General features: G+C 34.9%; 1 protein-coding gene across 6 annotated transcripts in view; it reads left to right on the top strand.

Moving 5' to 3' along the window:
* The window catches only part of Senp6 (SUMO specific peptidase 6), a 109,526-nt gene extending 100,874 nt beyond the window's left edge, over positions 1 to 8,652 (top strand). For all 6 annotated transcript variants that reach the window (XM_021720222.3, XM_013365207.4, XM_013365208.4 and 3 more), the window contains 5 exons: positions 968 to 1,071; positions 3,360 to 3,448; positions 4,912 to 4,980; positions 5,084 to 5,234; positions 8,125 to 8,652. In XM_021720222.3, coding sequence (XP_021575897.1) covers positions 968 to 1,071; positions 3,360 to 3,448; positions 4,912 to 4,980; positions 5,084 to 5,234; positions 8,125 to 8,334 — 623 coding nt within the window. In that variant the 3' untranslated portion in view covers positions 8,335 to 8,652. The remainder of the gene's footprint in view (positions 1 to 967; positions 1,072 to 3,359; positions 3,449 to 4,911; positions 4,981 to 5,083; positions 5,235 to 8,124) is intronic.
* Positions 8,653 to 25,520: the final 16,868 nt, after the last annotated feature.

Genomic DNA, 25,520 nt, shown 5'->3' with positions numbered 1-25,520 from the left:
TGAGGAGATTATGGTTTGTATAACAAAATGGTTTACCATTATGTTTGAATAGTTATTTTAATAATAACTGATCATAATATTTTAGGTATGTGTACATTTAATAATATTTAGACTTTTGTCTTTTCGGAAGTACATTTCATTTTGCTTCCTTCCCAACATTTTTATATTAATATTTTGACCCCTTATACAAAAACTAAACTTATACTAAAATAAACTTTATCTAAAATATCCAGAAGTCATGCTTTCTAAATTTTGTAAATGCTGTGCTCTGAATTAAACAATATTGATATATTTGGTATTAAAATCCCTGACTTGGGCTTAATTGCTTTCATCTACATCTTATATTTCTTTGAAATGTTTTATGTAAATAATTTTTTTTCAGTCAGCAAAAGAGTTGATTTAATGATTTAGTTTCTTGGAACAAAAGCACCCATTAAAGTAGTCATTGTAGCTTTTCTCTATGTGGTGCTTTATTTTAATCAATTTTTTTACATTTATTGTATAATTTTTTTATATTTTCACAGTTTTAATTTTAAAATTATACATTATTTTGTGTTCTAAAGTTTTCTGGTTTTGTTATTTAGCATTTATATTATTTTCAGATTGTTGTAACTTCTAGTATGAGTTTAAAATATCTAGACTACCTAGTACAACAATGTTTATCTACATATATTCATTCATTATGTATTTTAAGTATGTGTACGTTTAATCATAACTGATACCTAGTTTTTAAATTTTAATGAGTTTCAGGGTCTAAGTAGTAGAAACAATTTGGTAATTGATGTGTCAACTAAAATAACTTGCTTTTTATTTGTGAGATTACATGATAAAATGGATTTTATATCCTTAACTATTATATCATTGAACTACTATATCATTGATTAACTATGAGCATTAATTTTAGCATTATATCTTATGAGTTATAGGCATGATGATCTTTTTTAATATATGTTTCTTGTTGATACAGATGGCTTAAGCAAAATCAGACTAAGCTATGGTGATGAATCAGCTGAAGGTAGTAAAATGCTTGAAGATGAACTAATTGACTTCTCAGAAGATCAAGATAATCAGGTAAAACTGAAAGCCTGGAAAAATATTCTGTTTTATCTAAAATTTTTCTTTAGGATCATGTAAGCAGGTCCTTCAACCAGTAAAAACTCATCATGGCTTCTGAAATTTGGGTCATACCTCCAAACACAAATTTAGGTTTCAAGTCAAAGGTTCCCAGGATAAATGTATTAGTACTGCTGTTGTCTTGCCACTCTGATCTGGGCTGACCCTAACATTACCTCTGAAAGTTTTAATATAAAATTAATTCTCACCTGGGCATTGTGGCATACACCAGTAATGCCAGCAACTCTGGGGGACTAGGCAGGAGGATCACAGCTGAAAACCAGCCTTAGTAACTTAATGAGACCTTGTCTCTATATAAATTAATATAGAGAGTAATAAGTTGAGGATATGGATTAGTGGTAGAGTGCCATTGGATTTAAGCAATCCCCAGTGCCACCAAAAAAAATGTTTTATTTCTCTTACCAAAACCCATCTAACACCTTCTATCCTACTTCCTCTTTCAAAGAATTATTGGGTCATACTTTGTAGAAACTTGACATTCAACAGGAAAATGTTTAAATTTTCAATTATGTAGTATATGAGCATAGAAATATTATCTCTCTGAAGTGTCTCCAGTGATTTTTTTCTTTCAATTTAATGTGTATGTATCTTGACAAGAGCAGAACATAAGTGAATTCTAATATCCAATATGAATATTAAGAAGTGTATGGGTTGTTTTTTTTTATGTTTTGTTTGTGGTACTAGGGATTGAACCCAGGGCTTTGTGCATGTGAGGCAAGCAGTCTACCAACTGAGCTATATACCCAGCCCCAAGAAGTGTGTTTTTGAAATTATTTTATAGTTTCAATTAAATAGAACCTTATATTAAAAAATCATAAGCACCCTACAGCCAATTATTATTTATTTTTTTGACCTTTCTTTAGTTGTTAGGACAAACTTTGTTTACATAAAAGTAAGGATTGCTTCATACTGTACTATTTTTTTCTTTTTGCTTAATCTACTACTAGCAAACCAAGAAAGCACTTTTTTTGCACTTTTTAAAATTATTTTTTTAACTTATTTGTTCTAATCAGTTATACATGACAGCAGAATGCTGTTTGATTCATTATACACAAATGGAGCACAATTTTTGACTTCTCTGATTGTACCAAAAGTAGGGTCACATCATTCATGCAGTTATACGTGTACCTAGGGTAATGATGTCCGTCTCATTCCACCATCTTTCCTACTCCCATGCCCCTCCTGCTCTCACCTTTGCCCCATCCAAAATTCTTCCACTCATCCCATGCCTGCTCTCCGACCCCCATTATGGATTAACATCTCCTTAACAGAAAAAACATTTGGCCTTTGGTTTTTGGGGATTGGCTTACTTCACTTAGCATGATATTCTCCTCCTCCATTCATTTACCTGCAAATGCCATAATTTTATATTCTCTTTTATTGCTGAGTAATATTCCATTATGTATAAATATCATAGTTGCTTTATTCATTCATCTATGGAAGGGCATCTAGGTTGGTTCCCCAATGTAGCTATTGTGAATTGTGCTGCTATGAACATTGATGTAGCTACGTCACTGTAGTATGCTGTTTTTAAGTCCTTTGGGTATAGAGCAAGGGGTGGGATAGCTGGGTCAAATGGTGATTCCATTCCAAGTTTTCTAAGGAATCTCCATACTGCTTTCCTTGCTGCACCAGTTTGCAGTCCCACCAGCAATATATGAGTGTGCCTTTCCCCCCACATCCTCACCAACACTTATTGTTGTTTTTATTCTTGATAATTGCCATTCTGACCGGAGTGAGATGAAATCTTAGTGTACTCCTAAAGTGCAAGAAATGAAATCATAAATCAATAAATGGGATGGATTCAAACTAAAAAATTTCCTTCTCAACAAAAGAAACTATCAATGAGGTGAATTGAGAGCCTACATTTTGGGATCAAATTTTTGCCACATGCACATCAGATAGAGCACTAATTTCCAGAATATATAAAGGAACTCAAAAAACTTAATACCCAAAAATCAAACAACCCAATTAATAAATGGGCTAAGGAGCTGAACATACATGTCTCAGAAGAAGATATACAGTCAACAAATATATGAAAAAATGTTCAACATCTCTAGTAATTAGAGAAATACAAATCAAGAAAACACATTTTTTTGTATGTGTGTGATGTCCCTTGGTTAACAACGAATGACTGTAGGTGTTTTTTTCCTAATATATACAGGTTGGGCATCCCTAATTTGAAATCCATATTTTAAGTACTAATAGTGTGCTGTCTCTTATAGGATGATAGCAGCGATGATGGATTCCTTGCTGATGACAATTGCAATTCAGAAATAGGACAGTGGCATTTAAAGCCTACTATCTGTAAACAGTAAGCAATAACTATGTCTTGTAAACTATATGATGTTATTTAAATAGTTTTTGCTTAAACAAATATTTAAGTATAATTCACAAATGCTGTCAGGATCATTGAGGAAAAGTGGGGTGTGCCACCAGGGATAAAGGAAGGGAGAATGAGTAATTATTTCAGTCCCCCATTTGCCCATTTTTCTAAACTCTTCATCTATGGATATACATATATTTCTCAATAGTTAACCATTATTCTTTTTAGTATACTGTGTCTTGGAACAGAAAACACATGTCAAAACAGTTAACACAGGTTTGGAGTTTACACTGGTTCCGTAATTCCTACATCGGGGCCATGGAGTGAGTCACATCAGCACTAAGGGATAAATTTCATATAGGAACCCCAAATGAGAGTAAATCACTGTTAGTTTTCAGAAGTACATGTGTGTTTTGAAATCTCTCCAGAGATCCCAAATTTAATTATTTCTAGACTTAATCTCCTTTGACTTTGTCTATAGGAGACTTGGAAAAGCAAACTTAATTTACAAAAGTAAACCTCTGGTAGTCCCCTCAGGACAAGGGGATGTAGCTCAGGAGTAGAGCATGTGGTTTAGTATGCTTGAGGCTGTGGGTTAAAACCTTAGCACACACAGCAAGAAAGTCTACTCCAGATTCCCCCCCAAAAAAATTTAGCTAAGAGTGGTCTAGATCTTATTATTTCAGGACATTTGGCACTACATGTACTTACTTGGGTTTACAACATAGCTGTATAGAATTGAAGTTCTTTGAAAATTGGATTTGAATTAAGTGTTCTGTGGTAGAATCTTAAAACATACATACACACACACACACACACACACACACACACACACATACACATACACACACACACACCCTAAACTGTTGGCTTTTATGTTGTGATAATTATCTGTCTTAATATTTGTAATAGGCCTTATTTTTTTTAATGGGGTTATTTTCCTTCTACTTTCACATGGCCCCACTGGGTTTTTTTGGGTTTTTTTTTTTAATATTTATTTTTTAGTTCTCGGCGGACACAACATCTTTGTTTGTATGTGGTGCTGAGGATCGAACCCTGGTTGCACGCATGCCAGGCGAGCGCGCTACCACTTGAGCCACATCCCCAGCCCAGGTTTTTTGTTTTTTTTAAGTGGAATGAATGTTCAAATTTTCATATTTTGTTTTTCTGCTAAATTTTTAAAGTATTATTAGGAATCAACTATGGAAATTTAGTGTAACATATTTATAACCAAGGGTTACATTAATATTTTACAACTCAATGTTTACTATAACCATCAATACCTAATTACTAGGCTGCTTGTATCTCTAAAGTTTATTTTTCTTCTGGTATTTACTGAGGTAAACAAGTAAATTCTGAAGTTTTAAAATTTTATGTTAATATGCTATTAGTCTTTTTATGCTTTTGTAACATTGTGAAATATTAAATTTTTGGTCATTTGTACTCTGCAGACCTTGTATCCTACTTATGGATTCTCTCAGAGGCCCTTCTCGGTCAAATGTTGTCAAAATTCTAAGAGAGTAAGTTCGAAATTGCACCTCACACTTTGTTTTGTATTCTGTTAAAGATGAGGCAGTTTGTATATTTATATGTGTATAATTTATTGCATATGCATTATTGCAGGTATTTAGAAGTGGAATGGGAAGTTAAAAAAGGAAGCAAAAGAAGTTTTTCTAAAGATGTTATGAAAGGCTCTAATCCAAAAGTACCACAGCAAAACAACTTTAGTGATTGTGGTGTATATGTATTACAGTATGTAGAGAGCTTTTTCGAGGTGAGTTTTAGTTTTTTGGATCTGACATAATTGATAATGAAATGTGTATTTGACTTTATTTTTTGTATAATGAACAACTATTTTGTATAGTGAGCAACTATTTTAGAGTTTGAAAACTGTGGTTTCAAAAATTATTCCAGGGAGGAAAAACTTAACAACTTTTTAAAAACTCTTTGCAATACAGAGAATCAAAGCTAGAGGCACTCTACCACTGAGCTATATCCCCAGCCCTATTTAAATTTTGAGACTGTCTCTCCTTCAGTGGCTCAGGCTGGCCTCAAATCTGGAATCCCCTTCCTTCTGTTGCTGGAATTTTAGGAATGTTCCACCATGCCCAGTACTAATTGGAACACTTTTAAAAGACATACAGGTCACCAAATCCAGTGCTGATCAACCTGTCCTGTCCACTGGTTCTTTCCACCTTAACTAATCTCTCCTGTAGTTCCTACTGTCTCATTTCTCCCCTTCACAGATTTTTTTTTTTTTTTGTACCAGGGATTGAACCAACCACTGAGCCACATCCACAGCCCTTTTAATTTTTTATTTAGATACGTGGTCTCACTAACTTGCTAAAGCTGGCTTTGAACTTGCAGTCCTCCTGTCTCAGCTTCCTAAGCTGATAGGATTACAGGAATGCACCACCACACCAGAACACAGATATATTTCTTGAAAAATAATTGTATTTACTGCCTCCATTTTCATACTTGCTCCTCAAATCTCTGATATCTGGCATTATCCTTACCCTTATGTTAAAATTGTTCTTTACTTCCCATAACCATTTAACATTGTTGACCATTAATTTTTCACTCTCTTCCTTTAACTTCAGAGTAATAGTACCATACATTTCTCCCTTAGATATTCCTTAGTTATCTTGACTCCTTAGTTCTTCATCCACTGTCCAGTGGATGAATCACAAAATACTGTCTCTTAGATATCAATGCATACATTACCTTGTCCGTGCTGTTTCTTTCCAAGTCCAGTGTGCTAGCACCACTCTTGAAGGCTTCTGTATTGATTCCCATTCTTCTGTTTCATATTCCCATTCTTTCTGCCTTCTCTTTTTCATAATTGTTTTCAAAAACCCAAATCTAATCATGTTACTTTTTTAGTAGCCACCATGATGATTATATTGTTATTATTACTAATATCTTCCCTTCACTGCCTGTACTTCTATTTTATAATGACAAGTGCTCTAAATTCACTAGAAGGTTTCATACAACCATTGTAAAGCAAGCATTCTAAAGAGTTTTCTCCCTCAGGAACTATCATCTAGAGAGGGGTCACAGAAGCCTCCCAGCTTCCAGGGTCTACCACATCTCCAGGGTAGAGTGAATACCTGGTGTGCCCATACCCCTTCAGCATGATCCATTCTCCTATGCTTGAGAGGCATAAGTCAGTTTTAAGATTCCCTCTAACCCTGAGACTCTGGTGTTGTTCGTTACAGTGGTTGCTTGACTCCTCTATACCTCTGAGACAGTACCAACTCAACCTTATCCAACCACAGCTTTATTGCATTCAAGAGTGTGCCCTAAAATTGCCATGAAAAAAAAAAAAGCCAGATACATGCTAATGTTTCTTTATAAAAGCAAAACTGTTCACTGTTCATTCCAAGTAAATTGTTTCGTAATCCAATGGCTTCATCCAGGCTTCCAAAAAGAGCTGAAATGCTCAGGATACAGCTAAGCACAGCGCTCAGAGAAGGTGCAGATTTGTAAGGTTGTTGGAGCTTCACTCAGCCTCCATGGTTCTTTCACAAATGAGTATTTTCCTTCTCTCCAGTCCTGCCTTAAATATTTCAGTGGCTTCTTGTTGCTTTTGAGTTAAAGACCAACAAGTTTCAAATGACCTGTATGATCTAGTACCTATCTAAGCTTTAGCCTCGTTTTCCGAGCATTGTCATTCTAGCATTCTATATATCAGCCAGCAGAAAATTACTCAGTTTTTCATTTTGTGTCTTGTTCTTTCTTTTCTCTAAGCTGTAATGTACATTTCTTACTGTAATACTCTTCACTATTGCTTCTGTCTTTTCTTGACTGGCTAATGTTTACTTGTTCTTTAGGTTTACTCTCCTAGAATAGTATTAGCCCTTAGATATTTATTCTCATAGTGTTCTATACTTATGTCGTAATACTTGTCGTATTCATCATTGAATTATCTTTCTGTCTGGCCTGGGGCTGACAAACCTTTATATAAAGGACAAGAAAGTTAAGTATTTTTTTTTAGGCTATATAGCCATACGATCTCTTGTTGCCACTCTGCTATTCTAAGTTCTACACCCATACACCATATATGAATGAGATTATGTGTCTGTATTCTAATAAAACATGGGCTAGGGATGTCACTCAATGGTAGAGCACTTGCCTGTCATGCATGAGGGGGAGGCCCTGTGCTTGGTATCCAGCATTGCCAAAAAGAAAAGAAAAAAAAAAACTTTATTAAAATAATGGACATGCAGAATTTGGCTTATTGGTTGTAGTTTGCCAGCCTTTAATCAAGACTATAAGATCTATATACACAGAAATTATCTTACATTTCTGGTACCCAGCATATTGCCTGGCATATGATAAGGTAATGAATAAATATATATTGATACTTTCTTTTTTAAAAATCATTCTTTTTATTTGTACTAGATACAAATTTATGATGTACATAATTTCTTAATATATGTATATGAATCTGAATATTCCTATATTAAGAATGAATTTTTTTTTTTTTAAGATCTTTATGGTTGGTCATACATAGTAGTTGGGTCCATCTGGACAAACTTAGACATGCATGGAAATCGACTTCAATTGATATTTTCATTTTTAACTTTGGACTGTTTTTGTAATTGAAGCTAAAATGTTATTGATTATAATTTTCTAATAGACACTTAATCTTTCATTTTCAGAATCCCATACTAAATTTTGAGCTACCTATGAATTTATCAAACTGGTTTCCTCCCCCAAGAATGAGAACAAAAAGAGAAGAAATTCGAAATATAATTCTGAAGCTGCAAGAAGATCAGAGTAAAGAGAAGAAACAGCCTAAGGACAGTTCCTCAACAGAAGCATCTTTAGGTGAAAGAACAGAACAGTATGTCAACAGTGTCTCAGATTGACCAGAAGACAATTGTTGCTTGTGGCTTTCAGAAATGAAATGACTTTCAATTTTGGGGACAGTCAGTAAAGAACTGAAGTACTCACTACTCAGAGTGATTTGGAGATGTTAATGCTTGTATAAATGTCATATAATTAATTTCCAAAGGAGTATGTATTAAGTAAAAGTCTGTAAATATGTTAATGAAACCAATTTTTCCAGCATTTATAATTATTTTTTTCACTTGTTAGGAAGCTTTTGTTATGTATTTTCTGTTAATAGTACTTAAAACTGCAACTTCTAAACACAAAATAAATAAAAAAATATTTATAGGAGGAAATGATTAATCTGATATATTCTTTAGTGAACTTGTATAGTTCCTTCAGTGGGTTTGATTTATTTTATGGGAATAGTTAAGTATCTATGATAATCTTTTTACCTTTTATATTTGCTCTAAAATAACTCAAAATGTGAAAATAATATTAAATCTAAGGCACTTTCAATTAAGAAAACATCTTTATATACTTGTACAACAAGAAAAAAGTACAGCTTTTCAATTCATACACTCTCATGTGTTATGAAAAACCAAAAGTGTAGTAAATATTTATATATAATTTTCACATACTTAGGAATAAACAGCATTGAGTAACTTAAGGAAAACTACCCTTGAATTATACTACCAAAAAATAACTAGCATACATTATTATCAAATGGATTTTTGAAGACATCAAAGACTCAGGTTGAAACTATTTGATAAATGCAGCTTGAATTTCAAATATCCCATGTTACCTTTCTATATTATATCTTCAAATATGCTGCAGTCTGTGTGATGTAGTTAATTGATAAACATTTTTAATCTGCATAAACAGGAATTTAAATAGGAATTGCTATTTTTTGTAACTACTTTTGCTATTTTTATTGCTCATTTTGATCTTATTTTGATAAAGTATCAGACTTTTGCTTGAGTTTTTCAGTGCAAATTATTTTTACATGTAAAAGTACTGTCTTTAATCACATAATGCAGCAAAAATCTCCCTTTGAAATGCTAAAATATGGGTCTAGGAATATAGTTCAGTAGTAGAGTGCATACTTAACTCATGTGAGGGCACCGAGTTGAATCCCCAGCACCAAAAAAATAAAAATACTAAAATGTGAAGATTCTGATGATACATTTGCAACTCATATAGAAAGCTTGCATATATTTGTAGAAACTTCATTATTTTTCAAATGAAATCATATACATTCTTTCCAGATGAGACTTGAAATATATATTTTAAGTCATTTTTTTGTTAAATGAGGAATGAATTTTTAAATGCAAGTATAACAAAAATAATAATTTTTAAAAGGCCATTTCTATTGTCAGTAATTATTTTATTTTTAACTTCCTGGCTCTGGTATGGTGATAAACAATTTAGAGGGTTTTTAGTAATAACTTAGTTCTAATGGTTAGATAATTAATTCAGTTATGAAAAGCAAGAGTTGTACAGCAAAATGCTTTTGGATCTCTAACGAAACGAAGACAAAAAAAGCAGAACGTCTTTTTAAAAACTAATACCTAAGTTTTTTCAATGAACTGTATTTTGCTAGAATTTGATGGTACTGAAAAAAACTATCCCAGGGGCTGGATGTGGTGGCACATGCCTATAATTGCATCTGTTCTGAAGGCTAGAAATGAAGATCACTTGAGCCTGAGAGATCAAGATCAACCTGGGCAACATAGATTCTATCTCAAAAGAGAGAGAGAGAGAAAAGCTATTCTAAAATTTTTTTTTTCTTTTAATTTCAAGTGGTTACATTTTACAGGTAATTTTTGATAAACTAAAATTATAACTTGTCCCTTGGGCCAACTCTTATCAGTATTTTAATTTTAATATGAAAAATATAGATTGATGTATGTCAACTATCTAGAGGTAAGAGTACTCAGATATTTGGTATTGTCCCACCCTTTGTGAAATTTTATTTTTGAAAGTAATGCATTATATATTGCATATATATTGAAATCTTTGGAGGCTGTCAGGTTGCACTTAATAATTATGTACTCTGGTAACTTCTATATGTAGTTTAGAGTGGATATCAGCCTTTTAAAATGTGATTAATAAGTATTTAGAAATTGTGAAACAACTTTAAGGTCTAGAGGTTTGCTACTAGACACTGAAACTGCATGACGAGTATCTGGTGTCTTAACTAATTAGATAGATCTGTTGTATTGGTTTTCTTGTGGGATAGAATAACAGTTAATCATTTTTAGAAGAGTTTTAGATTACTTGCCATAAAATTTGTATGTATCTTAGCTCTTGATAGTTTAGGAGCGAAAGTGATGTTTAACTAGTCCCTTCCCTTTAATGTTGCTGTACCTACTTCAGACAGTTGAAAACTTAATCATTATTTCAAGTTCATTTAAGCCTAGAATAGTTACCTTTCGTTTGCACAGTAACCTGTACTCAAACTCTTAATTAAATGTAGGAGGTTTTACTTTAAAACACAAAATGGTTACATAAATTACATCTTGTTTTAAGTCACCAAAATAAATTCAGTATTTTTTTTTAAAAAAACCATTCATGATCTCTGAAGACTATAAGATGTAATGTAAAAAAAAATAACAGTTTTAATTTCCTAAAAATTAAAAATGTACTTGAAAGTCTTAGGTAATTCACTGGAAATAATAAAGAATATATTTTAATATGTAATATGATCGAGAGTTGGTATAGTAAAGTTATGGGAATGTTACAGTGGAAGAGAATAACTTGGTCAGAAAAAACAGTAGCTTACAGAGATGAGGCTGTGTGGTGCTCTATGTCTAGAACAGACACAGGTATCAAAGCTGCTCTACAGATTATTCTAGAGACAAATGGAAATTGAGATTATTGTGAGGGCATATCCAGCCTGTCAAGCAGATATCAATGTTTTACCAATATGACAACCAAATGTACAAAGAAAACCAGACTGCACTGGGAAGTGTTATCTGTTTTAAAAGGGGAAAAAAGTGCTGAAATCCTCCAAAAGGAGTTTCAGGTGTATTTATAATTTTCTTAATCTCAGGAAGAAGAAAAGGGGTCATGAAAACTGCTATTCCAAAACTTAAGTTTTCCAATATGGGAAGAATCAGTTGACCATTGTGAAATGAGGAAAAAAACTGGCCCTATCATCTGAATTAACTAGATCAAGGAATAATGGCAGACTCCTCAATTACTGTTAAGGAAATCAAGGTGCAGTGGACTCACAAGAAAGATGCCATAGACCCCTGGTGTAAAACAGGAAAGTTAAAAGCATAGAGGATTTTATTTTTATTGAAAACAATTACAGTTAAATAGTCCTTGTTGCATATGATTACAGTGAGGATGGCAGTGTCCAAAACCAGCATTTTTATGTAGAAATATGCATGAAACTCATGGGGGAAGCTTTTCATACAACACATGCCCAGGTCTCAATCCCATTGGTATCATGAATTTCCCAGGTATTTCCAGTACCCAACTGCAGCAAGCCACTAATTTGAAAGGATCTATGTCCCTGACAACTTTCAAATTTATGGTTCCAAAAATAATGAAGCTTTGTATTTCTTTCCCTCAGATCCTTTATCTCTACACCCCCGACACACATACAATTTTCATTGAAAATCTGATTGATGAAGTCATTAAATTGTTACCAAGCCTTGACTGGCAAAAGTCCTGATTTTTAAAAGGAAGAAAGTAAATTCTGCAAATGATAAAGTACTAGAGTCACTTTGTTTTTGTTTTGTTTTGTTTTGTTTGACAGCTCTGGGATTGAATCCAAAGCCCAACATGCTTGGCAAGAGCTCAACAAATGAGCTACATCCCTAACTCAAGTGCCCATCACTCTTGATAATATCCTTGGGTGAATCACCAAATGGATGGTTTTTGAAATCTTTTTTTTTTTTTTAGAGAGAGAATCTTTTAATATTTATTTTTTAGTTTTCGGTGGACACAACATCTTTATTTTTATGTGGTGCTGAGGATCGAACCCAGTGCCCCGCGCATGCCAGGCAAGCGCGATAGCTTGAGCCACATCCCCAGCCCAGTTTGTGAAATCTTAAAGCATAGGTCACTAGGAGCCATGGGACTATGAAAAGCAAAATTTTGATTTTTGTTTAATTTTTAGTAGAATTTTGAGGTGTCAATGCAATTCTCAAAAGTGTATTTAATAACTAGCTTTCATAAATAATAGATTCAAGTAAGCTGGAAACAGTTTAAACCAAGTTAAGTGGGTTTTCTTACATGGCTTCTTGGAGCTTTTAATATGCTAATGTACAGATATATTAAATAAGAGGAAAATACAAAACAGTCATACTATAGAATACTGTAGAATTGGCCATATTTACCTTTCTCTTGAACTAAACTTCCTTATAAATACTACCAATAAGGAGACAAAGTTAACTTTGAGCTGTCCAAACTGAACTGCAAGAAAAGATGCCTTTTAAACTCATTTTAGTTTTTTGTTTTGGTTCCTTTTTTAGCCTTTTATTAATAATTGGGTATATGGTTTGGAAATCTAAAAATAAGTGACTAGTGTCTTGGTGAAATGAAGCTTTATGGTAAGTGTTTTTCCTTAACCATGATGAAAATATTTACAAATTAATTCTTTTATACTTGTAATTGTAGGTGAAAAATCAAATCTCTTTCATCCTCTATTCCTTTAGAATTAAACTGCAATAGATGATCTTTACATTTTTTTCCTGAAGAAATCTGTAAAAAAAAAAAAGCTACAAAATATTAATACATTTATGATATTTTAAACTTCTCCAGTAACTGAAAAATTATTCAAACTTAATTAGCATTATACATGCTAACAGAGAATTTGGTGAAAAGCAAATTAGATGAAATTTCCTTAAATATTGAATAAATGTTATAAGTACCAACTATGTACTAAGTGTTAGAGGTAAAAAGACACCATTTTCTCCCCTCTTGGAGCTTCCTTATAGTGTGTTGGGAAATACATCTGTTAATTAGCCCTACAAATTAGTAATTTCAAATAAGTGCCATCAGGAAGCATAGAATGTATTAAGTTAATATAGTCTATCCTGGGAAGGTTAGAGACTTCCTAAAGATGTGACATTTGAACCGGTGATAGACAAAATGAACAGTGCAGAAAGGGAAGAGAAGAATAGCACTTGTGTGCTGTGCAAAAGCCCTTAGGTAGGAAGGTGTGTGATTTGTCCTCAATGATAATAGCCTCATTTATCAAGCACATACAAAGTATGTGGTCTAAGCATTTTAGATGAATGAATTCATTTATTCATCACAATGACCTTATGAAAAATGTACTGTTAATACTCCCAATGTATGGGAAATTTTCCCCTGAAAAACAGGGCTTTGAATTCACATCTTACCCTAAAAGGCTAGATTACCTGTGCTAGAGAGACAATGATGAAAATAAATAAGATGACCATGTTTTTTTAGAAATGCAGTGTGGCATATTTATTTTTGAAAACTGGGTGGCGATTCATGTTATTTTTTAACTTTTGGCATTTTCATAATTTTTTAGAAGGCCTGTAAGTGAGGTAGAAAGGGAGGCTGGGAACTAATCACATGGCTTTAACATCTTGTTCAGAGTTTGGTAATTATCCTAAAAAATCATTGAAGCATTTCAAACAGGAGTAACATGACCAAATGTAAATATTGAAAAGATCAGAGTGGTAGTCACGAAAGCATTAGATGGGACAAGAATGAGTTTAAGTCACTACTATAGTAATTAAACTATGAATTACTATATGTAGGGTGAAGGATACAATTATGCCTGTGATTATAGGGTATTTCATTTAAACTTTTTCTTTTAGAAATATGCAACAAGAACAGAAAAGGGTATTCTTTTGTCCCATTCAGAATTTTTGGTTTGTTTCCTTTATGAACAGTTATTGAAGAGACAACATGTACAGTTGAGAAATGAAGAGAAAATGACAAATCGAAGACATTAAAGTTTTCTTATTTTAAAACATGAACATCAAAAACACAGAATTGATACTGACATTGTATTGTTTTCACAAAAAAGTACTACATGACAAATTTATGCTTAAATTTGACCTAGTTGGGCCAGGTGCAGTGGGCACACTCCTGTAATCTCGGCAGCTCTTGAGGCTGAGGAAGGAAGATTGCAAGTTCAAAGCCAGCCTTAGCAATTTAGTGGGGCCCTAAGTAACTCATGAGACCTGCCTCTAAAAAAAATGAAAGAAAAGGCTGGAGATGTGGCTCAGTGGTTAAACAGCCAAATTCCCAGTACAAAAATTAATTAATTAACTTAAAAATAAAGAAAAAAATTTTTGCCCTAGTTCGCCAACATTTCCAAACATGCTTCTTACAGAAACTGCCCAAAGTAATTGTACCATAGCTAGTTATAGTTTGTATTAGTTGGTCTCTTCCATCCCATTCTCCTCCTGTCACAGCTGATTGGGTTTAGTGGGCACTTGATTTCAATGAAAATTGGTTTGTAGTCATATGACCTAGGAAGTAAAAAACCACCAGGCTTGGTGCACACTGGAATGGGGAACATGCTTTAGGGAGGAGGATCTTAAGTTCAAGGCCAGCCTCATTATTTAGTGAGACTGTCTCTAAATAAAAAATATAAAAGACTGGGGATGTAGCTCAGTAGTAAAACACCCCTGGCTTCAACCCCCAGTACCAAAAACAAAAACAACACAAAATATTCCAAACAGATCTGGTCATTGGGTATTAGATTGAAAATAGGAAAGAATTTGCAATTTGGCAGAGAATGCAGTGTGTTAAAATGAGTAATAGAAGTACTCCTTTTTAAGATGGACTTTTTTTCCCACATTTTTACCTCTGAAATAAGGCTACATCTTACCAAATAAAGAAACTTAAGTTCTCATCAGAATCATACAGGAAGCTTAATGAACACACGCCTGGTTCCCAGAGTTTCTGATTGAGGTCTGCAGTGTGACCTTAAATGTACATCTCTAACAGATTCCTAGGTGAGACACACTTTGAGAAACGCATTATATGGATTCTTTGCTGTGGTTTCTGTCATTTTTGTGAAAACTTCTTGATACAGTTAGCACCAAGAAAGCACCAAGCATTAGAGCATCTGTATTCAATGAAATGCTGTATGAAATTATTTTATCCTATTTAAGAATATCCTTTCTGTAATTACAAGTAAATGTGAATAACAGGTATGTGATCACAGGATAGCTTTGCTTTTTTAAAAAATTGTTACAGTCTGGATTTTTCTTTCCTTTATAACGTATTTTAGCAACTTTGTATGTATTCGTTAGTATTTCCCCCCCCATTCATAGTTTTTCTATACATCTCTATATATGTATAAAGATACATTTGTTAATTGTTTTTCTTATAAAAACTAGGAAAATTATGCAAACATTTTCAGAATCTTTTTTTTGTCTCTTAGCAATATTTTGTGTAAATTATTTTACCATTTCCTCACTGTCAGTTCCACTAGACTTGGTTATGCTATAGTAACAATTCTAAAATCTCAGGACTTAAAGAGGAAAACAGAAAAGCTCTGCTTGTTAGTTACTCAGCTACCAAAATGAAGCTCTACATTGATCAGCTTTCATAACCATTGCAGAGTGGGAAGGGAAAACTGGTGAGCAGCATATTGACTCTGAAATCTTCTGCCCAGTGAAGGTCCAAGTCAAGATGGCGCCTGGCAGTTTGCAGGAGGAGTGGTTTGTGAGCCAATGCCACCGAGCCATTAAGATGATGGAGAGTCCTTATTGGCTGATTGCTGTATCTAGATGATGTTAATTGAAACAAGCTGTGTATAATCAGTTAGGTATATATACCTCTGCTGTCCTGCAATAAAGCAGCTCCCGCTGTTTCAACCTTCACAAGTTGCTTGTCACCTCCCAGTTATTTGCCCAGCCAGACTGTGGCAATCAATGCCACTCACACGGGGTTTGGTGGTACACACCTGTAATCCCAGTGGCTCCGGAGAATAAGACAAGAGGATTGTGAGTTGAAATCCAGCCTCAGCAATTTAGCAAAGTTCTAAGTAATTTAGTGAGACCCTGTCTCTAAATAAAACATAAAAAGGTCTGGGGCTGGGGCTGAGTGGTTAAGCACCCCTGGATTCAATCCCTGGTACAAAAAAAAAAAAAAATTACAATATTTCCTGCATTCCCACCAATAATAGGTATTATAGCCCTTTTTAATTTTGTAAACATTTTGCATAAAATTATTTGTTATTACTTTGATGTGCATTTCCCCAATCATTAGTTTAAATTTGAGCACTTTTTTCATGGTGGCTTTGCCTATCATTTGTCCAATTTTTTATTGGATTATTTTCCTTATAATTAATATTTAGGCTGTATATATAAATTCCATTGCCATCTGAATTACCAATGTACTTACTCAATATCTATTATTTTGCTGTACATTTTATATTTTCCAAAGTATAATTTTTATTTGTATATATTCATTGAGTTTTCCATGATTAAAAGGCTCCTTTTTGACTCAGGATAGAACATATAGTTACATTTCTTAGAAGAAAAATGTAAGTAATAAAATTGAAATTTATTTATGCCTATGCTAAAAGATAATTATAATTTTTAAGAATTTCTTCAAATGGCCATGAATGGTGGCACACATCTGTAATACCAGCAGATTGGGAGGCTAGGCAGAAGGATCCCAAGTTCAAAGCCAGTCTCAGCAACTTGAGAGATCCTGTCTCAAAATATAAGAAATGGTTGGGGACGCGTAGTTCAATCCTTTGTACCAAAAAATTTTTTTCTTCAAGATTATCATTTGTGCCAGCACTGATTTATTAAAAATTTCATTTCACATTAAAATGAATTTCCATCTTTCTCATATATTGAGATTTATTTCTGGAAATTCTATTCTGTTTTCTATTTTGTTTCTTTGATTTGTTTGCTAATTATTATACCTGGTAACTATAGAATATAGAGAAAACTACTTAGCAGAAATTTACAGATTTAAATACCTTCATTATTAGATACAAAATGGAAAAGAAACTAAATCTCATGTTAAAAATCAGGAACAGAACAATCAAATATTTTTTATTTTCTAGTTGTTTTTTTTTTTCAAAACGCTAGAAAGCAAGGTGTGGTAACATAGGCCCATAATCCCAGTGACTCAGGAGGCTGAGGCAGAGGAAAATCAAGGGCAATTTAAGGGCAGCCTGGATAAATTTGTGAAATCCTGTCTCAAAAAATAAAATAGGGCTGGGCATGTAGTTCAATAGTAGAGTGCCCATGGGTTTAATACCACCACCACCACCAAAAAAAAAAAAAAAAAAGGAAGAAAGAAAAAAATCCAGAAGGAGGAAATTAAGACAAAAATTAAAATTAATGATCTGGAACTTATTTTACACCATGCTACCATAGTCAAAAAAAAAAAGAAAGAAAGAAAGAAAGAAAAAAAAAGAAAAACCCCAAATGTAGTTCTTGTTTTTGTTTTTGGAGTACCATGGATTGAACTCAGGGGCACTAGACCACTGAGTCACATCCCCAACCCTATTTTGTATTTTATTTAGAGACAGGGTCTCACTGAATTGCTTAGCGCTTCACCTTTTGCAGAGACTGGTTTTGATCATCCTGCCTCAGCTTCCTAAACTGCTGGGATTACAAGTGAGCCCCACCATGCCCCACAACAAATTTAGTATTTTGAAAAGATAATAAACTCTTAAGCTAGATAAGAAAAAATAAAAATGTAAAAGAGAAAGATATATAACAGATACAGAGGGGGCTGGGGATGTGGCTCAAGCAGTAGCGCACTCGCCTGGCATGCGTGCGGTCCGGGTTCGATCCTCAGCACCACATACCAACAAAGATGTTGTGTCCGCCGAAAACTAAAAAATAAATATTAAAAATTCTCTCTCTCACTCTCTCTCCTCTCTCACTCTCTCTTTAAAAAAAAACAGATACAGAAATACATAAGAGAAATTAATGTTTAATAATATGACCACGGATTAAAGGCTTAAAGGAAATAGATGAATTCTTAGAAAGTCAGAAAAATATCAGAACTGGCCAGGTACAGTGGTGCAGGCCTGTAATCCCAGCCGCTAGAGAAGCTGAGACAGGAGAATTGCAAGTTCAAAGCCACCTATGAAACTTAAGAGACCCTGTCTCTAAATACAATATAAAAAAGGCTGGTGGTTAAGCGCCCCTGGATTCAATCCCCAGTACCAAAAAGAAAAAAAAATATCAGAACTGATTCAGGAAGTAAACGACTTGATTAGCTTATGTACAAATACTTAGGAAATACTGGCAAAATGTTAAAAGAAGAGTCACTATGGACAGCGAGCCAGGACTAAATCAATTCTTACTTTTAAAATCCAAGGCAACTTTGAACTTCTCAAGCCATGAAAATATCCAAATTATATATGAAGCCAGTATACTGTCAATAAAAAAATTCTAGTAAAGATTGGTATCAAAAAGTAATAAATAGTAGAGGCTGGGGCTGGGACTCAGTGGTAGAGTGCTCACCTAGCATGTGCAAGGTGCTAGGTTTGATCCTCAGCACCAAATAAAAATGAATAAACAAAATAAAGGTATTGTGCCCAACTACAACAACAAAAACTTAAAAAAAAAAGTAATAAATAGTGTTAGCAGTGTAACTCAGTGGCAGAGCACTTGCCTAGAATGTTGGAGGCCTTGGGTTTGATCCCTAACACCTCCCTCAAAAAGCAAAAGAAACAAGTAATATACTAAGTGGTAGAAAAGGTAAAAATCATTTAAACTAATATCAAGAACTATATAGGGTCTCTTCCACTTAGAATTATAGCAAATGCACTATGATAAATGCACTATGAGAAAAAAAATGAAATAACTGGTATAAACTTTGGAAAATAAATAAAAGGAACATTTATGTTGATTGTATGAGTAATAAATGCACTAAATATATATATTTAATTAAAAAAAAAAACACCAGAACAAAATTAGAAAATTGTGTACAGTGCCTGGAGATACCAAAAAGTAATTCTAACAATGAGAATACAGAATAGGAACTGGGAGTTGGGTTTTATGGCTTAGGCCTGAAATCCCAGCGACTTGAAAGGCTGAGGCAGGAGGATCACAAGTTTGAAGTCAGCCTCAGCAATTTAACAAGAAACATTTAACAAGGTTTGGGGCAATAGTTCAGTGGTAGAGTGCTTGCCTATCATGTGCACCCAACACCAAAAGAAAAGAATACAGAAAATGTCTCAACCAGTTGGTGTCTTTGTTTTGGCTTTTTGAGGTACTGAAGATTTGCACATGCTGGACAAGCCCTCTATCATTGAGCTACATCCCCAACTTCAGACAGCAGTCATATAAATCATGGTCTGACAGACTCTTGGGGCTGTGTTTGTGCTGGGAGTGGCCTGTGTGAAAGTTCAGGTCAACAGGCCCTAGTTGCCATGGTAACATGGTGGGGGGCTACAGGCAAAGGCCTGTGGCTCTATCAGTAGAGGCCTTGCATTCAGCACCTTTCCCCAGGCATAGTGAATTCTAAGCAAATCAAGATGAACCTAATGTCTTGCCAGTCCTGCGTCCTTCAGATTGCCTGCTTTACAGAAACCTTCCCACAGATAACCTTCTGATGAATCCTATATAATAAGCTTGCTGAGCTAGCTCTAGAGTCAGTCAAGCCTCAACAGGGCTTGGCTACCCACCTGGACCCAACTTTTTCTCTCTACAATATGTTTGTCTTTTCTTTATTCCCTTATTGCTTCTCTGGTATCCCCCCACCTTTAAAAAAATACTTATTTTTAAGTTTTATGTGAACACAGTATCTTTATTTTACATTTATGTGGTGCTCAGGATCAAACCCAGTGCCTGGTGCATGCTAGGCGAGCACTCTACCACTGAGCCATAACCCTAGCCCACTCCAGTATCTCTTGAATTAACAGCCCAGAGCACAAATGGAGTCTCAGCACCCAGCCCTTTTTAAAACTTTTATCTTGAGACAGGGTCTCTCTAAATTGCCCAGTCTGGCTTTGAAAAAAATAATAATTTCTATATATATAAAATTTTCTAAAAAGGTTTGCACTACTAGCTCTTGTGTTCAATCCACAGCACTGGGGTGGTGGGGGCGGGGGGCGGAATAAAATGAAGAAGAAAAAGAAACTTTTATTTGAAATATAACCTTGTTACAAACTAAGAAAAATATATTTGGTCTCTGTCCCCAGTTTCTAGCAGAGAGCTTCTAAAACCTTCGTAACTTTTTGAATGATAGGAACATCGTTTGTTATAATATATTATTTTTGTCCCCAGTTTTTTTTTTAAATTTTTTAGTTCTAGATGGACACAATGTCTTTATTTTACTTTATGTGGTGCTGAGGATCAAACCCAGTGCCTCACACATGCTAGGCACATGCTCTATCTCTGAGCCACAACCCCAGCCCTTGTTCCATTTTTGAAATGGCTCAGGAGCAATAAAGCAGAAAGAGAGTCTCTTTAATTGTTCATAACAAGCTGAGTTCAACCCCATGCCTGAATTTATATTAATAAGGCAACCTTTGTCACCCCTCTTAGCACGAGAGGGCTGGCTGCCAGAGGAACATGTGATTAGCAGGTTGAAACTTTTAAACCCTGTCTATTAAATCAAACTCAAACTAACTGTAAAAGAACTTTATTTTCAGTCTCAGAAATTGCAATTGGATAGACACAGATTCAAGATAATTCTAGATCGGTGTTCTTAAGGAGGCAGGGAAAGTGGTAACCTTTTACAGGTAAACAGCGCTGATTTATCATAAAACAGTAAAAATTTCTTTGGAAGAAACAAATATTGAGTGTTGAGAGAGAGCAGAAGCTGTATGATATAAACCACATAACTGGTAGAAGCTCAAAGAATAGAAGGGTCATACATAATAGAAGGGTCAATAAAACCAGAGTCCAATAACCTTCTGACAGGCATATCGAATCTTTCTATGGACACTATATAATTATCCCATCATTCCAGACATGTGCAAAAGGTCAAGATAACCCAAGTCTGTATTTCGAGGCAGCAGTCTGAGATGTGCATCAGTCTTCGTCCCTTAACGGGGACGAAGGGACTCCATTTTGAAACACCTTCAATGTTGTTTTCATAATGATTTCCTTTTTTTTTTTTTTTTTTTCCCCACATCCAAATCAGACCTCTCAGGAAAGAAGGGTGGCTAGAGATTGACTTAATCACCATCAGCTAATGATTTAATCAGTCATGGCTCTAAAATGAAGCTTCTAGAAAAACCCTATAAACTACTCGGTTCAGAAAGCTTCTAGGTTGGTAAATGAATTCTCACATTGGAGAATGGCATGTGTTCAGAAGAGATGTGCTATACTTTGAATGCATCACCCAAAAGTCCATATATTGGAATCTTAATTCTCAAATTCATATGTTAATAGGTAGGGAAGTGGGGTTTGAGGAAGTAATTAGGATTAGATGAAGTCATGAGGGTGGGGCTCCCCATAAGAGGAAGAGACCTGAGCTAGCACACTTTCTTGGGCTCACCATGTTATGACGCAACATGAATTTCTCACCAAATGCCAACAAATCGATTTAACTTTCCAGCCTCCAGAATCATGAGCTAGATAAACCTCTATCTTTATAAGTTACACAATTGCATGTATTTTGGTATAATAACAGAAAAGTTACTAAGAAAATGAAGGTGTGTTGGGCTGGGGATGTGGCTCAAGCGGTAGTGCGCTCGCCTGGCATGCGTGCGGCCTGGGTTCGATCCTCAGCACCACATACAAACAAAGATGTTGTGTCCGCTGGAAAAAAAAAAAAACAACTAAACAATAAATATTAAAATTCTCTCTCTCTCTCTCTCTCTAAAAAAATAAATAAATAAAATTAAAAAAAAAAAAAAAAAAGAAAATGAAGGTGTGGAGCCCTTTCTCCCACACACCTTGCCTTCCTTATATATCTCTTTCATTTGACTTCCTAAGTTGTATCCTTTATAGTGAACAAAAGTAAATGTTTCCCTGAGTTGTGAGTCATTCCAGCAAAGTATCAAACCTAGGGGTTGCAGGATCCCTAGTTTATAGCTGGTTTTTCAGGATAGTTTCAGATAACCTGGGACTTGTTGATCTGAAGTAGGGGCAGTCTTGTGGTATTGAGAACCAGAGAGTTCTGACCCTGACTGCAGGAAGACAGAGTTTGAATTGAATTGAATTGTAGGATACCCAGGTAGCGTAAGAAGATTTGGACAATGGCACAATGTAAAGCAACACATTTGGAAGTACTCTCTGAGAGGGTCTGGGGGCTTAGCTCGGTGGTAGAATGTAATGCCCAAGGACTTGGATTTAATCCTCAACACTCCCCTCCAAAAGTATTCTGTAAGTGTATAGGAAAATAGTTAAAATTTCCTTTTACATTTTTACACATACAGAAACAATGCACAAATTTGGGTACTGTGGCATGTATGTGTTGTCCCAGCAACTCAGACCTAGGAGTTCAGGGGCAGCCTGGACAACATAGTGAGACTTCATTTCTAAAGGAGGAGAAGACAGTAGAAGAAGAGGAAGAAGAAGAGAAGAAAAGTGCACAGAGCACGAATGAACTTACACCTTAATAAAAAATCATGATATGAACCTGTCTATGTCACCCATCACCCAGGTGAAAAAATAGAGCACTATCACTATCTCAGAAGCCTTTTCCACATCCCTTCTTCTTCTCCTTTTTTTTTCCTTTGGTTTTACTGAGGATTGAATCTGGGGCTTTACACAAGCTAGGCAATCATTCTGTCACTGAGCTATATCCTGAGTCCCTTTTTCATTTCATTTTATATTTTTGGTACTTGAAATTGAACCCAGGGATGCTTAAGTACCGAGCCACATCCCCAGCCCTTTTTGAAAATTTCTTTGAGACAAGGTTTTGCTATGTAGCTTAGTGCCTCACTAAATTGCTGAGGCTGGTTTTAAACTTGCAATCCACATGCCTCAGCCTCCTGAGACACTGGGATTACAGGTATGCACCACCAAGCCTGTTCCTTTTTTTAAAACACTTTTTTAATTGTAGATGGACATAATATCTTTATTTTTATTTATTTACTTTTATGTGGCGCTGAGGATCGAAACCAGGACCTCACGAGTATGAGGCTCTACCACTGAGCGACAAACCCAGCCCACAAAGCCTGTCCCTTTTTCATTTCATTTAGTTTATTATTTTGGTGGGTACCAGGGATTGAACTCAGAGGCACTCAGTCACTGAGCCACATCCCCAGCCCTATTTTGTATTTTATTTAGAGACAGGGTCTCAATGAATTGCTTAGCACCTTGCCATTGCTGAGACTGTCTTTGAACTCATGATCCTCCTGTCTTAGCCTTCATTTTATTTTAAGATATGGTCTTCCTATAGGTTGCTGAAGCTGGCCTTGAATTTGTGATCCTCCTGTCTCAGCCTCCTGAGTAGCTGGGATTACAGGCAGGCATGGGTCACCATGAATAGCATCACATGTCTCTTCTCACTCAACTAATCCATTTTCACATCTATTTTTTTCCCTCCTGGTACTGGGGATTGAACTCGGGCATTTTGCCACTGTGTTACATTCTTGGCCCTTTTTACATTTTATTTTGAGTCAGAGTCTCATTAAGTTGCCTAGGCTGACTTCCAAATTGAGCTTCTCCTGCCTCAGCCTCCTCAGTAACTAGGATTACAGGCATGTGCCACCATGCCTGGCTAATATGTCATTTGAATAACTAATAGAGGTGATATATTTCAATTAGTAGGTTATTGTTCAGTAGATGTTTGATCCTCACAAATTTATAATAACACTATCTTGTCCTATCAATGCTGGTCTTGATCATTTGACGTTTTTTAACCAATGTAATATGGGCAGAAGAGACTAATTCTAAGCACAGGCTTTAAGAGGCACCACATTTCTGACCTCTGACACAAGGAGAATGTGAACCAGGTAGCCATTGTGCCTTTATCTTCAACTCCAGAATGAGACATGAAACAGACTAAATTGACAAGCAGCATGAACTGCAGTTGCCCCAAGTGTCTCACAAACTTTCCAGGAAAAAAAGTGAATGGTTTTTGTATAGACCATTAAGTTTCTGTTGGCTACACAGCAAAGGCTAACTAATACAATAATTATCTGGTAAGTCTCAACAAAACCTATAGGAGTTAACTCAGGTTATTACCTGATAAATTCATTTAATGCTTTGTCCACTTCAAATTTAGGATTGTTATTAACTGTAGGAAAATATTTAACTCCGACACGCATTCAATTAGAAACTTCCTGGTCAGTGGTTTCTTGATACTTCCTTGATCTATTTCAAGATATTACTATTTTTAAGGCAAGGAAATCGGCAACAACAAAGCTTTTTACTCAACAGGTTTTTCAGAAGAATATTGTGAATCCCTAATGTCCTTAGTGCTTACTTCCCACTCTCAGTGTTTTCTTGTCTTTTTGTATTAATTATAGTAAATTTTATATTATATAGTATCAACTTTGCACATCTCATTCATAAACTTGAAAAAGAGTATAATTTTCCTTTTTATATTTTGGTAAGAATAACATAGAATAGCTTACACATGTAAAGTTAAAGGATAATTGGTGAAAATTAAAATTAGAAGTACTGTGAAATTTCATTTTATAGAAAATTGAGATAAAAGGCATATATACTTTACAAAGATTCAATCATCTGTGCAAATCACTTAAATTTATTGATTAATTATTTTATGGAGTTGGGATTAAATCTGAGTCTCATACATGCTAGGCAGCATCCCCTAAATTTAAATCTCACATTCCCATGGAGAATTGAACAAAGCTCTCTCTCTTCTATAACATAAAAGCTCTAAAATATTCTAAAACTGTTCATCTAAAGGAGTCCACTGTCTAAGAGAGTGAAACTTATGAAGCTAATTTGCTCATTCAGCTCAGCTGTTCTGCAAATGTTTACTGACTGTGCCTTTTATGCTCCAGCTGACTCTGTATATCCAAAGACCAGCAAGACTCAGTGAGATCACAGACATGTAAATAAAACTGGTGGGAGAGCTGGTTCCTTATCTTGCTGGCCCCACAACTTGGAGTCAGTGCTATTATACTTACTTATATTATTCATTGGGTGTTAAAAGACTAATATCCTTAAGGTCATCAGAATTGTTTCCAGGATCCCTATAGATACTGAAATCCAGGGATGCTCAAGACCCTTATACGAAATGACATAGTGGGGCTGGGGTTGTGGCTCAGAGGTAGAGAGCTCGCCTAACATGCATGAGACACTGGGTTCAATCCTCAGCACCACATAAAAATAAAATAAAGATATTGTATCCACCTATAACTAAAAAAAAT

Source organism: Ictidomys tridecemlineatus, chromosome 8, assembly GCF_052094955.1.
Source record: "Ictidomys tridecemlineatus isolate mIctTri1 chromosome 8, mIctTri1.hap1, whole genome shotgun sequence".
In the NCBI taxonomy this organism is placed as follows: Eukaryota; Metazoa; Chordata; class Mammalia; order Rodentia; family Sciuridae; genus Ictidomys; species Ictidomys tridecemlineatus.
This window is presented reverse-complemented; position numbering and strand designations above follow the sequence as displayed.